The sequence below is a fragment of the Bombus impatiens genome, unplaced genomic scaffold (assembly GCF_000188095.3).
Source record: "Bombus impatiens unplaced genomic scaffold, BIMP_2.2 scf_0020, whole genome shotgun sequence".
NCBI lineage: Eukaryota > Metazoa > Arthropoda > Insecta > Hymenoptera > Apidae > Bombus > Bombus impatiens.
In genome coordinates, this window is record NT_176439.1 from 1,158,875 (window position 1) to 1,174,613 (window position 15,739).

General features: G+C 41.8%; 1 protein-coding gene across 3 annotated transcripts in view; it reads left to right on the forward strand.

Annotated features, from left to right (window-relative positions):
• Positions 1–15,739, forward strand: part of LOC117151106 (headcase protein) — a 171,345-nt gene that overhangs the window by 466 nt on the left and 155,140 nt on the right. For all 3 annotated transcript variants that reach the window (XM_003484771.4, XM_033320263.1, XM_033320260.1), the window contains exon 1: positions 1–1,415. This exon is cut by the window's left edge and continues 466 nt beyond it. In XM_003484771.4, the coding sequence (XP_003484819.1) occupies positions 655–1,415 (761 nt within the window). In that variant the 5' untranslated portion in view covers positions 1–654. The remainder of the gene's footprint in view (positions 1,416–15,739) is intronic.

The following is a 15,739-nucleotide window of genomic DNA, read 5'->3' on the forward strand; positions in this document are numbered from 1 at the left end:
GCGGAACCACGCTGACCTTGACTTTGTTGCACGAAACACATTGCGACGCCACGACCGAAAGACAGATTCTTTTCGAAACCGAGTCGCGCTCGTTTCTTACAGTGATATTTCTTGTAATCGTGCTTGGAGTGACCATTACTTCTTTTCTTCACAAATTCTCCGTGTCGAGAGGAAAGAACATCAGCGAATGACACTTAGTTCCAGCGTGTGTTCGTTCTGTCCCTGATCACCGATCGAACCGGCGCGATTTTTCTCGTTGTGGTGCGCGCCTTTTTTTCTTTCAGTACCAGATACATCCGCTGCGTGTCTCTGCAATTTACTGCGCGCCACTTGGCAAACCATCAAGAAGCCACTCATTGAATGGATGTGCGTGTGACGACGCAACCGAGACGCGGGAAATGCGTGAAGATGAAAGAATAGAATAACCGAGGGGTAACGTGAAAGAAACGAAGTTGTATAACGCTTAGCCGTGCAGAAGTTTACCTCTGATTAGCTATTTTGTCTACGACCGGAGTGTCACTTGCCTAGTTTCCCTAGAATCGAGAAAACACGATACGAAGCGTCGGTTTGTGGTTCACAACGGTGTACAACGAGTTGGAAGAGACGGGCCGGTTCGTAAGGGCGGGTTTGACATCGATCCGTGAGGAGGAAGTGATGGCACCGCGGCGTCACGCGAACGGCCACGCTGGTGTACTGATGGAGAACGGCGGTGGAGGAGCCGGTGGCGGTGGTATAAACGACACGATGGAGAACAACCTGCTAACACAGAATCAGACGACCCGTTGCTGCACGCCTACCGGCGAGTGCCTCCGGGGTGACGCTTTAATTCGCTTAAACGCTCTACACGACGCGGTCAAGGTGATGTGCAACAACGATAACTGCCCGATCGGTCAGTTCATGCATCGCGAGTGTTTCGACGCCTGGGAGCAAACCGTGCTTACGTATTTGAAGAGTTGCGGACGCGCCCGTAGCTGGTCCGAGCGACAGCGCCATCAGAATCTTTGGACGAAAAAGGGTTACGATCTGGCCTTTAAAGCGTGCGGCTGTCGTTGCGGACGTGGACATCTGAAGAAAGATCTCGATTGGATGCCACCGGGAACCGGGAACGTTACTGGTAACAGGCAAGACGAGAACGAGGCGAAGAAGAAGAAACGACGCAATCGTCAGAATACCAGACCTACTTTAGCCGTTTCGGCTGGACCACCGAGCCACGGCAATCACGTTTCGACGAATGGTCGCGGTCCAACCGAGGCACAGTTGATCGAATCCGGCCGTGGAAGGGCTGGCTCGCTCTCGTCCAGCACTGGTTCCAGTTCACCACCGGCCACCAGCGAACCCAGCGTTAGCCCCCTTCATCAGCCCCAGGTCATTATGAAGAAGAAGAGCAAGGTTGATTTCTTCAGTGATCGAGCTCGGTGAGTTTTTAACCTTTTTCTGCTTTCTTTTTTATTACTTATCTTCTTCTTATCTTTTATTTTTTTGTGCTGTATAAAGTACTAAATCGAACCTACATTGATACAGCTCTCTTTATCGGTTTATTTGCAATCTGATTCTTAAAACAGGGTAATTAATATTATCTTGTGCAATTAAGCTGGATATGCATATGATATATGGTCACTCGTAAAACTTGTACATCTTATAAAAAGTTATTATTACTCAAACGACTTCAATTTGTAAAGTCGACCAACGTGGTTTCCGAAAGACACATCGCACGTGTAATTCGATAACGACGATCGAAACAAGTTGTTTTTTTTTAGGAAAGTCAGAACAATTCGCGTGGGATGAAATTTCATCTACGATAGGATTCAAAGTTTAATTTCCATATTTGTATGCATATCCAAGCTTAATGCCCAAATTTGAAACGCATAACCCACGTATACGCAAATCGTAACGTACAATTTGTTTGTCACGTTGAACGTCACTGAAGTAGAAAATTAATATCCTGCTTACGCGATGCGAGATGAAGATAGGCGAAAAGTTTTTTAAGTCGGTGGTGACCCTTTGCAATTACGTGAATTTACGCGGCAGAAATTAACCGAGGTTTTTTGAATTGAAAGTGGAAGGGGGAAAAAGTGGTTGGCTTGTTACAAACAATAATTGGCCCGGCGGTCACGATACCGATGGCTTCCTGTGAGGTCCACAACGTGTAAGAATACAATTATCGCGATCCCTTATCAAAGTGGTCACGTTTCTCACCCACGCAAGCTCTTCTGGCCTCGCTGGTTTACTTTCAGTGACGTCGATAAGAGGAACGTTTCTTTCGAATCGCAGGCTTAATATGTAGTCACTACTAGTTACTCGTTCTCTCCTTCGCGTCATTTTCATCCCACGCCATTAGTCATTTGGTTAAATTGGCAAGGTAACTTCGATAGAACTATCACGCGGAATATATGTTGATACTAGAGCGAACAGAAAAAAATTGAGTGACCTTGACACACTTAATCAGGATATCTCAACCTATATACTGTATTTGATTTATTCCGCTATAAAGAAGTTTCTTTTAATCTTTGCTAAAAGAAATTCATTATTCTTCGATTAATTGCACAGTTTTTAATACGCAGTCTTAAGAATATTCGATTGCTCACGCATAATTTAGCATATCTTATCGACAATTATGAAACAGTAAGAACGAATATTTAGAAGTAATCTAATCCCGATAAATATTTATCAGTTTACACTAATAGGTCAGTAGTTTGAAAATAAGTTAGGTTCGTACAATGAGAAGCAACTATGCTTTATAAATTGAACGTAAAATACTCAGATGACCAGATAATTTTCTGACCAAACTGTACGAATCATTTCGTTTTAGAATTTTGCGACTGTCTATTCCTACTACGAAGAAGAATAAATTTTAACGGTAGGCGAATCTCACAGTGGAAAAATATACAATAATGTTCGCCTATGCGTATATATTTGAATATCGTGGCATAATGATTAAACCGGAACGTCGTATACGTATCTCTAGTTTCCTCTTATGATTCTCATACCTTGGAAGCAAGACAAAAATGATAAACGCGAGGGTAAGAAGGGCGAAGGATTTCGAAGGATTTTCGATATAGAGCTTTTGTCACGCCCTTGAATGTGTCGTGTTAAAGTTCAGCCTCGCGAGAAGCAGCGCGGGGACGATGGAATCGCGTATTTCAGGGGGTTAAAACGTACGAACGTATTCCGTATGGAAAGCACACGCTTCCGTCGTTCCTCCTTTTATAGCGCGATTTCGAAGCTCGTATAAAAAACGCGGCCGGGAATATTTTCATCTCTTGGGCGTTGGAGTTGTTTCGCGTTTGCGGCGTATATATATACGGCTATAAATAATCGCTGTGGAGAAAGGAGAGATAGAGAAAGAGAGAGAGAAAGAACGGTGTTTCGCGAAATACTTTGGTCGAAGGAGCCAGATGGTGGCCAAATGACGGGAAAAGCGGTCTCTCTTGTGCTTCAGAAACCGATAGAAAGAAGAAAACGCACGGAATCTTTGCGAAGTGAAAGGAAGGGTGTCGGATCGAGAAATATAACGCGTATCGGCGACGTTTTCGGTAGGTTCGTTCGAGCGTACAATACCGGCGGCTCTTCGCAAACACGCGATATATTCGGCTACGCAGAAGTTCATGGATGAATTGAGCTGGTAATTCGATCCTCGCTCGCATCTTTGAAAGGACCGGCCGATGATCTAAATCGTAGATAGCCTACTGTGCCTCCAGGCGTTTCTTCTCAGGCGACGTTACACTGCCTTTGTCGCTGCCGGTCTTTTAAGAAATCGTAAACACAATGTTCAATCGGTCTTTTTATGCGCGATCTTTCGATATTCAAACTTTTAGAGATATTTATTCGAATTGGAACGTTGGGCGAAGCGTTAAAAATCAAACGAGCCGTGTGCACGATCGGGAAAGTCTTTTTATGTTACTGCACATGTACTTCTTATTGACTATTCTACCGACGAAACTGTCGCGTTCTTATTTCCACCGAATATCGTTAGCTTATGAATTTTATAATCTTAGAATTTCTTGAAACTTTTCTTAGACCCTGTCCCTTTAGAGACCTTCAGAACATTAAATCTGACTGTCTTACTGAGAGGTCTGCATTCTCCAATCGTTAGCTTATGAATTTTATAATTCCACCGAATATATTCGTTGCTGTTACGTCTTCGCACGTAAGAGTAGATACGGTAATAGCACAGAGCGAAACTCACGAAGCATATAGCGCTATATATTTCAGTGATAATAGGTTTTTCATAGATTATACGATACAACGACTTTCACGAATTGCTTTACTACATCGACAAAGCAAATTGAGCCCGTGCAAACCGATGCATTCTTAGGAAACTACTAAACCAGCGCGAAAACAGGGGGATTGAGAACGAAAGAGAGCAAGAAATCAATCGTCCAAGTCGCATATCGTGGCGAGGAAAGTGTCTCTAGACGCGCGTATCGTAGGATATGAATGAACGCGGAGGCCTGTTTTCTCGGACGCGTAAGTCGTTGGAGTATGGATTCTATGGGCGTACGGTTATAGGTCGTCTTTTAGAGTTCTCCTGGCGAAGAGAGCAAGGAGAGGAAAAGTGGCAAACAGAGACGATTATGAGGATGCCCCACCCATAGTACGCACACTGGGTATATCCTATATTTAGATCCAGTCTTGGAACTTGTCCTATTTCTGTTTATTTTCCATCGGGTTCGATGGGTAGTCCTCGCTGAAATCTCTTTTCGCTAAACACATCGTACAATGTATGTATCTATCTCTGTATTTATCGGTTACGCGATTCTTTATTTTGACTGGATCCCGTTGACGGCGTTGGATTCGTATCTGGAAACTTTTCTCTTTAATCTTCGTCGTCAACCAGCGAGCATGACGTTTAATAATTCCTCGTACTTTCTCCGTTTTCGACAATGTTATTTCTACGTCGTGCACGAAACCGTGCTTAACGTAAATTGTTGCAACGGTTCACGGTACGGACACTCGGCAATCTGATAAGCCCTTTATCTTGGTGTTTCTCCAAGGTGCAAATTATTTATTTTCCCTGTTATCGACGCGAAATCTCACTTGGTTCCATCAGGGTGTACACAAGGAGCGAGTCCTGAAATTCGTGCATCGTTGGATCCAGGCGTCCCATCACCTTTATCGTGATCGAACCAAGCAACAGGGAGGCGACTATCTCCTTTTTCGTTTCGAACGCGCCGATGCGAATCGCACTGGCAGATATTTCGCAGTTCGTGGTTCACGCGCAGTGAAATGCACCGGTCGACTTGCGGCTCTTCCTCCCCTTTCTCTCTCTCTCTTTGCTTTCTCACCTATAGATGTACATGCAAGATGGAAATATGCAGAGTGTTTTAAAAAATTGGATCAAACTTCGGGAGCGTTGTAATAGAGGAGTGAGTTGGAGTTTTATTCGTGTCAGAATTTCAAAAAGAAACTGTTATGTTAAGCGTAGAATATCTAAAGTGTATCTGCCGGAAGAGAAAGAAAGACCGCTACGTATTTCTCAAGTTTGATACGAACTCTTTGGAACACCCTGTATATGTACACGTGTCGAACAAGAGATACGAGCTGGTATTGGTTACCATTGGGGGTAATGCGACGAGGATGGTAAAGCGATGGAGGAAGAGAGGAATGGCATAGGATGGTTGAAGAAAGAAGGAGAGAGGGAAAGAAAGAGAGGAGAGAGAGTGCTCGTAGCCTTGACCGTGGCCACCTCCTCAGGGCCAGCGAGCGAAGAGAGGAGCTTGACGCTCTAACAGCCTCCAAGGCCAACTGCATGGAATCACGCCACCGCGATGTATTTAAACGGGCCGAACGCCGGGAATGTTGTTAAAAAGTCCCCCTTTGTAGCTCTTCGGGTTCTTCCATCCTCGGAAGATGGGCACCGCGAGCTTAATCTTCTGGAACTCTATCCTTCGTCTTGTTATTTTCCATCTTTTTCAACTTTCGTGAATTTCTTTTCCTAGGAATTTAAAAATCTCGCAACTTTATTTCGTTGCATCGTTCCTTTGTGCGTAAGACTAAACATGATTATTCACGTTCGTATCGAAAAGTCTCCGCCCATCGTTTTGCGACTTTTCCGCGTATATTTCAAACGTCAAACGATCGAAGATATCGAGCATCCCCACAAGTATAACGAAAACTGTATTTTGTTAATTTTTGGTGTTGAAATTACGCTCGCAACTAGCCAATCGCCGTAATACTAAAACGACCAATTCCAAATAATTCGCTATCGCAAATTTGTCAATGGTTGCATAGGAAAAAGATCGATTAAAACCATCGATATTATATGATCCGTAATCTCGAATGTATTATCGAATTACGAATTATGCATGGTTCTCTATCTCAAAGAACACTACCGAAGCAAGGAACTCCATCGTGTTGTAATCCTTTATGCTTCGATTAAAAGGACCAACTTCGAGCGATCCATTATCTCGAACACACCATCGAATTGCAAATTGCGAATGGTTCTCCACTGTAAAGAAAACGCACGAGCGGAAGAAGGGGTGTGTTCGGAGCTCTCTCGTTGATATTTCGTCGACATTTTTCCAGGGAGGCGATTCGAATTTATGCCGGTCGTGATTCTTTTTTCATCCAGACTGCTTCGCGATCACCCTCGCGTTATGCCACGCATATAGAGACATTTTGGCGCCGCAACGCGACCTATAAATCCCGCTTTCGCTGAAGTGCGACGAGCCAAGGGGTTTGTTCCTCCCTCGTCGCGTTACTCGCGTTTTAAGCAAAAATAAATAACGACAGTAGAGAGAGGTGGTTGGTAGTGTTACACAGCCGTCTCCACGATCACTCGTTTCTCTCTTTCATTTGAATTCGTTCTTCCTACGCGATTTTCATCCCCTCTTCGTCTCCTCGTCCCATCCTTTGTATCGAATAATTCGTACGAGGGGTGGAAACTCGTGGATCCTTATTTTGCACGCGTTTTACGATCTCATTAGGCTGTTCGTAAGAGGCGGAATACGATATACATATATATGTATATATATATAATATATATGTAGACGTATCAAAGCATTCGTCGACGAAGAACTTTGATGCTTTACTGCCGCCTACGAATTATCGCTTTGAGGGATCGACCACGGTACCTCGCTTCAAAGGGACTGGCGAACAAGAGTGGATCGCTGGGGGAACTGCGTAACGGTAAATAAGGGATGCACGGAGCTAATGGGAATCTATCTTCAACTTCGAGATCGTGGCTGTTAGCCTAATGGTAATTAAAAACTAGCAGAGACCGAACGCAAGATCCATTCGTCTTTCTACAAATTCCTCGTCGGTTGATCCAATCAGGCTGCTGTTTCAATAAATTTCATGCTTTTGAAGGATGCCAAGATTCGGATATCCCGATTGTTCGATGTAGATTTACGGTTAGGGCACCCGGAAAGAGAATGGCACTCGGCGGGAAGAATCATTGAATTTTTGGCAATGCGGTAAAATTCCATGCGCGCTTTCTAGTTTAATTCGCAGTTGAGGGGCAATATCGTCCATGGGGGAGGAACCGTTTTCGAGTGGAATTTCTCAAATTCTTTCGAGCATTTCGTTTACTCGACGGGAAAACACGCTCGTTCGTATAATTCGGCGACTTTCTGCCGAGGTCGGAGAGAGGAATTCTGCTTCGCATAAACTCGAGGGGGGCACCTGTGAATTCTTCGTTTCGTTTCGCGATCTAAAGTTGCACGATTCCTCGAGATCGACGCGTGCGTGTAAGCTTACCAGATAGCGATAACGTGTATACTACTACTACCTGGACGGGAAGCTCGAGTTCGCGGCTGCGTCAGGTAAATGGAAATCGCGAAGACGAAAGGGTTAAAGCGTTTGGAACTACGTACACCGGCTTACGAAAGTACTAGAACACTCATCTGTTTTTATCGTATACGTGGTATAAAATATTTTGAAATTTCACTAACGCTTTAATGGCATGACAAATATTTTCATACCGATTAATTGTTAGGTCCGAGTATATTAAATTTCGTCTCGTTTTCTAATACTTTTACACGACTACGAAAATTTGATAATACGAAATATAGAATTTTATACAAAAGCACTTCGCTGGAAAAAAAAGCACTTGCTGTGACCAAGTACTCTTTGCATCCACTATATTATGCATTACAAAGATACGAAAATTCATTCAAATTACGAGTAAGTTTGAAGAATAGTTTATTACAAATCTGTTAAAACGAAGTGACAAATGTTGGTCAGACTGCAAATGGTCGATCGAGACTATACAATGTTTACGTTTTGTGATACGTAACACGTATGATTCAGGTGAATCTCAGCGCGAAAAGTGAGAACGAGTGAAACATCTCGCCCCGTCGTCTTTAAGATATCCTTGGGGCGGTTCGTCGGCCCGAAGGGTCGGGGTTCAGGGTCAATCCCCGAACTCGTCCTTCCTATCCCGGATCCCTTTTCTTTCGGCTTATTTCCACTATTACTTCGCGATTCCACGTAATGACCGTTTTCCACCGCAGAACCACGCGACAGAAACGCTTCCGCTCGGTGAGCAGCACGCGACGATCCCCTCCGACGATGAATAATTGCTTCTACTCCTAGTACAGACATAAGCAACTACGTTGATGTTCGACTACATGATTACTTGGCACATCTCGTGAGCATCGACATTAATTATTCCTTAAATATTCATAGTTATTTATCTACCACTTAAACACGACAATATGTACCACTTATCGTAACCAGGAATTGAATTTCGCGGATAGAAAAGCTGTTTTAGATCTTGTTCCCAGCGCTTAAGATACACAACGTGTCTAAAACAATTAAGGATTGGGTACGGATAAGATCAGTGGACATTTTAATACGTAGTAGGTATTAATAGCTAATGATTTTGTCGATCGGTAAGATTATTTTTGCCTTACAGCTTTTACAGCAATGCTTCCAAGTATGTAGCTTAAGCTGATAAAATTCAAAGGTTTGACGGAAGTTAAATAATTGCTTTATTTGCAATTATCTTTTAATATAGCAACCAAAATCAGTGTTTTGCTGGGGCAACGAAAGTGCATCGCTCCAGCACTAACGAAGCTTTAAGCCGTCTATGCTTATGTATTATTTTTTGTAATCATGTCCAAAGTATAATTATAAAGTTTGGCTGTAAAATCAGGCCTGGCACGTCGTATATAATGTATACATACATGCATACACGATGGCAACAACCCTGACATTTCAACTCGATTATTATGCAGTCGCAATCGAATGGGGTCGTATCGGTTACGAGTTATTCATTTCGTAATTGTTCGATTCGATTTACAAAGCGGTGGTACAGAGGAGCGAAAGAAAGAGAGAGAGAGGGGGGGGACTGAGGTTAATCGAGTCGTCGATAACTGAAAATAGAATTTTTACGGATCGACTGCTATCGGAAATTTCACCGCTCGTCCACCAAACAACCGACGCTGTTTGTTTTTCCATTTAATATGGTTTTCTATTCCACCGCCTAGCCACCGTGTGCACTTGTTTCAGGAACAAGAACACTACTTGTATCGAGTATTTGGACATTCCCAAATTATTGCAAATATATAAAATATCTATTTGTTATTTGTAATTCCGTTGCTATGCGAGCCAAGAATGATTTCCTGTTATTCCTTGTAATCCTAGTAGTTAACCTAATTGTATAAAATATACTTTCAAAATAAAACTAGTTAATCTAATTTTGATCTCTGATTTTATCTCGGGCAAGCGTATAGAGTTAGCCACGAGCTTATTTCAATTAAATCGTACGTCGGGAGGTTAGTATTAAGTGGCGTAAATTAAGTGGTCGAAACATGACAAATAATTGAAGAAGATGAAAATTGATTCTGAAAAGACACTCGAGTTAAGAGACTGCAGGCAATGTGTAAAGTTAGCATCTTAAAGCAATTGAAATACGTGTACTCCACGATGTAGTTTATATAGATTTTATGAAGTGTCAGCTATTCGTTACAGATAAATATGTAGTCAGATGTACTCAGATAGATATGCAGTCTCAATTTCGGTTTAACAGAACATTTGATCTCAGTTATGGCAAAAGGGCACGGCACTAACGATAGAAAAACGTAAAATTTATATGTAATATATAATAAAAATATCAGCCTTTTCGCACAATTCCATTAGATGGCTAAATACTTATGGAAGGTGGTAATGTACAGTCTACCCTTGCTACGAAGCGAAACGTATGCGTTTCGAAAGGGGCGCCGACATTAATACGTAGCTTCGCTTCTCGTTGGCAATTATCGTACGATTAAATACGATCATGCGAGTATAATTTGAAAGCCAGCGGCTACAATTTACCTCGTTACGCGTTTGCATTCTGCTCTCGAACGGTCTCGTGCAATTAAAGAATAATACCGAGCCTATACTTCGGGGGACGATAAAAGAGCCGAAAACGAAGCTAACCGAAAGAATGAAAATCTCGTAAACGTTGGTTTTGTTGCTTCTTAATTGTAATCGTGACATTTACTGGCCATAAGAGCACGATTTACGTGTTCCTTCTTATGGAACAGAATACGAATTCGAAATAATTGTTCCATAAATATTTGTTCTCGTTTAGTGATTTCTTTTGGGTAAATCGGAGTGAAATGCCATCAAGGTTCGTACGATCGATACCTTCTAATTGTACAACAGGGCATTTTTTCAAACGTACCGTTAGTGTAACTTCATTGAAATAAATTGCCCCTTTCTGCGTGTATTTAATTTTCTTCGTTCGCCTTGTTTCTCTTTCTCTTCTTTGGTCGTTGTAAAATATTTCAAGTAAAACGAACGAGATGCTTCGTATCGAATTCCAAAGCCAAACATCTATATATTGTTATATTATTTCCAATATATTAATATCTACCGAGATAATTTTTATTTCGAGTTATATAAACTTAATAAAAACAGCAGGGTTAAGGAAAACTCTCCCTATATTCTCTGGTTTCTCTACGCTCCATTATGCCTCTATTCTTCTACGCTGATGCGTAATTTCAACGCGTCTAGTTAAGGCTGACGGTTTTTCTCGAACGAAACGCGCGGTTATATCGTCGCGGTGAGCGGGAAAGTTTATAAAGGGATTAAACTTTATTATATCAGGCTGCTCAGCAGGGTTACCGTGAACTTCAAATTTTCACCCCCGAGTTCACCTCTGATTCCCTGGTGTTGCTCTTCGTTCATATCGCGGTTAATAATAACAGGGCGACTTTATTATCGGCGCATTTTTAACCAGTCAATTTAGCCAAGTTCTTTTTCCCCTCTCCTTTTCTCGTAACAGAAAAAGGAGGGAAGTATACAGGTTCGCGAATGTATTCAAACACACGTAGGTACCTTTTATGAATACATTCTATGTGTTATACGAAACATTTTCACGCATCGTTAGCGTTGTAACGGGACAGATTTGTCATGATCGTATCGGTAAATTTTGAAAGAAATTTGAAAGTGCATTCTGTGAGACCATCTTTAGTAGCAATTATAATATACGTATGATAACTATCCACGCGGTATACTAGTTTTTCATTAAACGTTGCAATAAATGTCTTGTAATTTTTATATATGTTTTTGCAATGGTTTAATAAATTTTGTCAACATAATGACGGTAGACGTGCGTTATAAGGATGCTAATGAACAAAATCTTTTTATATAACACCGTGCAGATTAGGACGTAAAAGATTTTCATGGCAAGTGTTCACATACTTTCACGAAGCAGGGTATGTACACGAAGATTACGAGTTTAACGGCGAAACACTCGCATGATTCATCGAGTAATCAGCGCGTGGTACGGTTAGGTGTTTAAAAATAAATGGATTGCAGCCGATGTCGAGCGTGTTAAAATTAACCGTGCGAAATCCAAGTTCGGTACTGGGAACGCGAATTGTTTCTCTTGACAATTAACGCGAGCGTGGTAATAAAGAAACTTAATTCAGAACTTTCATTACCAAAGGGACCAAGAAAAACGAAGTTCGTAACCAGTGGCCTGTTTCGTTCCGCTCTTTTCGAAGGAACTCACGCAACGCGAATGCGGTCGAGTGCAGACGCATTCGTAACGAGGTGTTTGTCAAATTTATGCAAATGAGATTCGAATCGCATAAAGCCGGTATAAAACAACGTGCCTCCCCGAACGTTATTAACATTCATGAACGCCGAAACTCGCTCTTTCTTCTCGCGTCTTTCTTCCTTTTTCCCCCTTTCCTCGTTGGCCATTTCCATCGAACGAACGAAATATCGTTTCATCGTGTTTTTCCGCTCTTTTCTTTTACATATTTTTTCTTTCTGTCGGGATCGAACTGAAATTTCAACGACGACAAATTACGACAGATCGACTCTGTCGCGGCAACGCGATAAATACGGGTCGAACCCACGGCTGTTTCGACGTTCACGATACGCAACCGAGTGTTTTATTGCAAAAATGTTTATCTGGCCGACACGAAATGTTACGAGGGAACCGGTTCGACCGGTTCCATTGCCGACCACTTTCGGGAATCGGAAACAAATGTCGACCGATATAGAAATCTGGCCGATAATAAGTTTCGCCCGGTCCGAGAACCGGCTGTGTAGCCCATGGGAAACGGTTTACCTAGTCGGATTTGCGATTCACGTGAATGATTATAAAACCACCGAAACGAGTCTCGTTTGACGTTTAATATCTGATCCATCGGAATTTCTAATGCTCACGATAAAGCGAAATACCAAGCGACTTAATGGCTTATCGCGGTTACGTAGTATGTTCTTATCGTTCCTTTTAATATATTCGCTGCTTCTTAAATTACGACTATTCCATTCTGGAGTTGCGTTTCTTCCCTATAAATGACTTTATTAGAAATAGTAACGACGCATTCACGAAGGGGTAGGAAGGTGAACGTAATTATCAAAATCCATAAAAACGAAGATAATAAGTAATAAAAGAAATAGTAACGAGAATACGACGCGTTTATAAAAATATAAATTTCAAAGTATGATGTCGCGTAAATGGTCGTACTCTACAAATAATAATAAAAGTAATAAAAAAAATCAGTGGAAAAGAAATTTAATTATACGTAATTAACGAGATTATTGTAATGCCAAGTATCTGATTTTTTTACAAAGTAAGATTGCAAATGAGATAATAATTTTCAAGCGTTTGAACGATTTTTTAATCGTTAACCGTTTCACATAATTTTTGGATAAGCGGCTTTATACTTACGAGGAGGAATGTATTGACGTATATATTCGTCAAGAATAGGTCGTCGGAGAATCTGTCGGAGGATTTGGTAAATTGACGTGTGATCCCGAGGGGGCTTGTCGGGGTCGCGAAGCGTTTTTCCTTTAAATTCTACCGCTCGGCGAGTCCATCTCTTTCTGAACGTATTCATACGTGCAGACGGAGATCCAACTATTGCATTAGTGTTCATAGAGACGAAGAGACGAGTCTAGGAATATTCTAACAGCGTCAGAAGCGAACAATGTCAAGCGTATAAATGTATAATGCGGCCGTCTACCATGGATAACAAGAGCTGCTGGGTAGCCGTGACAGTGAGCAGTGAGATTTAATTTGAAAAGCCCGTCAAAGATTTCGCGAATAATTCTCTCCCGATTCCCCTTATCCGCTGCTATGTTAATTAAACCTCCATTAACTTTTTGCGGCATATTAAGGATCGTATTAAAAATCCGTTCGGACGTGAACGTGATTTTTCCATTGTAAGAAAGGAAGGACCGTTCTCCCGTAGGCGACCACTTTCCAGTGACGCACAGTCTTGACAGAATCTCGATGTGTACTCTCGTCCATAAATATAGTAACGTAGGATTATTCGAGTCACCTAAACTTGGCTATTTTAAAATTCAATCTTGAACTTGGAAGCGAGGGAGACTGGAAGAAGTTTGCTCGGAACCTGAAATTGTTTATAGCATGCATAGAATAATAAAATGTCAACGTTGAATATAGAAAGTGAAAGTAGCAGTGGGAAGACACGACGGATATAGACAAGAAGAGAATTCTATTATATGAAATTGATGACATAGTTGTTACGATCATCGTATTACATATGCGAATATTTCAAACGGGACAATAATTCTGAAGGGTTTATTTCAATTTTCTTAAGCGTTTCGATACTTACGAATGGAGGAGTAGATTTCTTCTATTCTTTGGACGTTGACTCGCTGCTACATTTCTCTTTCTCTACAAATTACCAACTTTTTCCTCGACCAAACGACCGAGGAGAGGGAAGGCACAAGATAGGGGGAAGGAAACGGATAAAAGGAAAAAAAGGAATAGCATTTGCAGCTACTTCCGCAGGAACAAAGACCGTTCACTCGTGCTTTATGTATACCTTGGAGGTGCACTGTGAATCCATATTTACGGGAACCCGCTATCTTTCGTTTCCTACGTTGCTCGCCTTTCTACGCTTTTCCGAGCTTCCTCGCGTCTTTTTCTCTCTTGTACGTTCGCTAAGGTTAGAAGCTGGCTCAGCGAAAGAAAGCAAAAAGAATCGAGAAGATGGAGAGAAATTTTTTCGCTCTCCTTCGCTTATTTCTTTAACAGCATCGTGTGCTGTATATCGCGCGTAGTCAAGTGTAAATTATTACGGGCCTGAGGGTGGTTTACTGCTAATTGGTTTGTTAACGTCGTGTTTACCTCTCTCGAGACGCCGATTTTTCTTCCTTTCCTCGTCCTGTTCCTTCCTTCGAGTTAAGAGGAGAATTGGCCTCTATTGCGAGTGAATAGCTACCCGAGCTTCTTTTTCGTGCCCATTTCTTGAAACATCAAACGACTAAAAGATGGTCGATTTACTGGAAAACAGCTCAGCCAGCTATTTTTCTCGATTCTAATTTACCGGTTATTATTATTTTCCACCTACTTTGATTCCTTCTTCGAGAACAGGAAAATAAAAGATACGATCGAACTTTGGACTACGCGATCTCAATTAACGTGGATTTTTCTCTTGACAAATTTCAAATCGCTTTATTTGCTTCGTCTTACTATAGAAACATAAGAACAATATACGATACATATACATATGCATAGCGTACAAAATAGAATTTTCAACCAGCGGTACCGATATCGTACTCGAGTCTGCGAGAAGTCAAAAATTGCGCATGGACTCTAGTATCGCAAATTTCCACGTTATTTAAGGGTATGATGCGATACTCGCTTAAATTCCAATAGAATAGTCTCGATTAAATTCGGCCGATATAGCTAGTCCTTCTATTTAACGGAGACTGAAACGCGAAAGAGAAACGAGGAGAACAACAGCAAGGTTAATAGAGCAGCGCTGTGTTTACTGGGAACGAATCGTGGTCGGTAGGGATCGTTCGAATTATATACCTGGAACAATGACGCCAGCCGGTGTATCTCGACTTTAAATACAAAATTCGTTTCGACTTACGTAACACGATTATGCGAGAATTCGCAAAACATACACGCGGACCATTACGAAACCGATTGGTCTCGACGACTGGATGGCGCCGCAGTGGATTTCGAATGGGTTAACCCGTTCGCAACTTCTGTGGGTCCCTATCGCACCACTAGAAGGAATTTTTTAATTAGAAACGACGGACAAAGGTTGCCTGCACCGTTGTGCGAGAGTCTCATAATAGCCCATGCCCTTTCGACGAATTACACCGAGCAAGCTGGAATCCTCACGACGCCATTTTTTTCTTTTCTTTTTTCGTTCCGCACTGCTTTCTTCCAGTCATTTCTAATTTTCAGCCCGCTTCTTCGACCGTACTTGGGACAGAAACTATCGTAGGAATCTACAAAATCCCAAAACATTCTCTACTAAGGGTATTTGTCGGTAGATAATTAACTTCTAGACGGTTGAAGTAG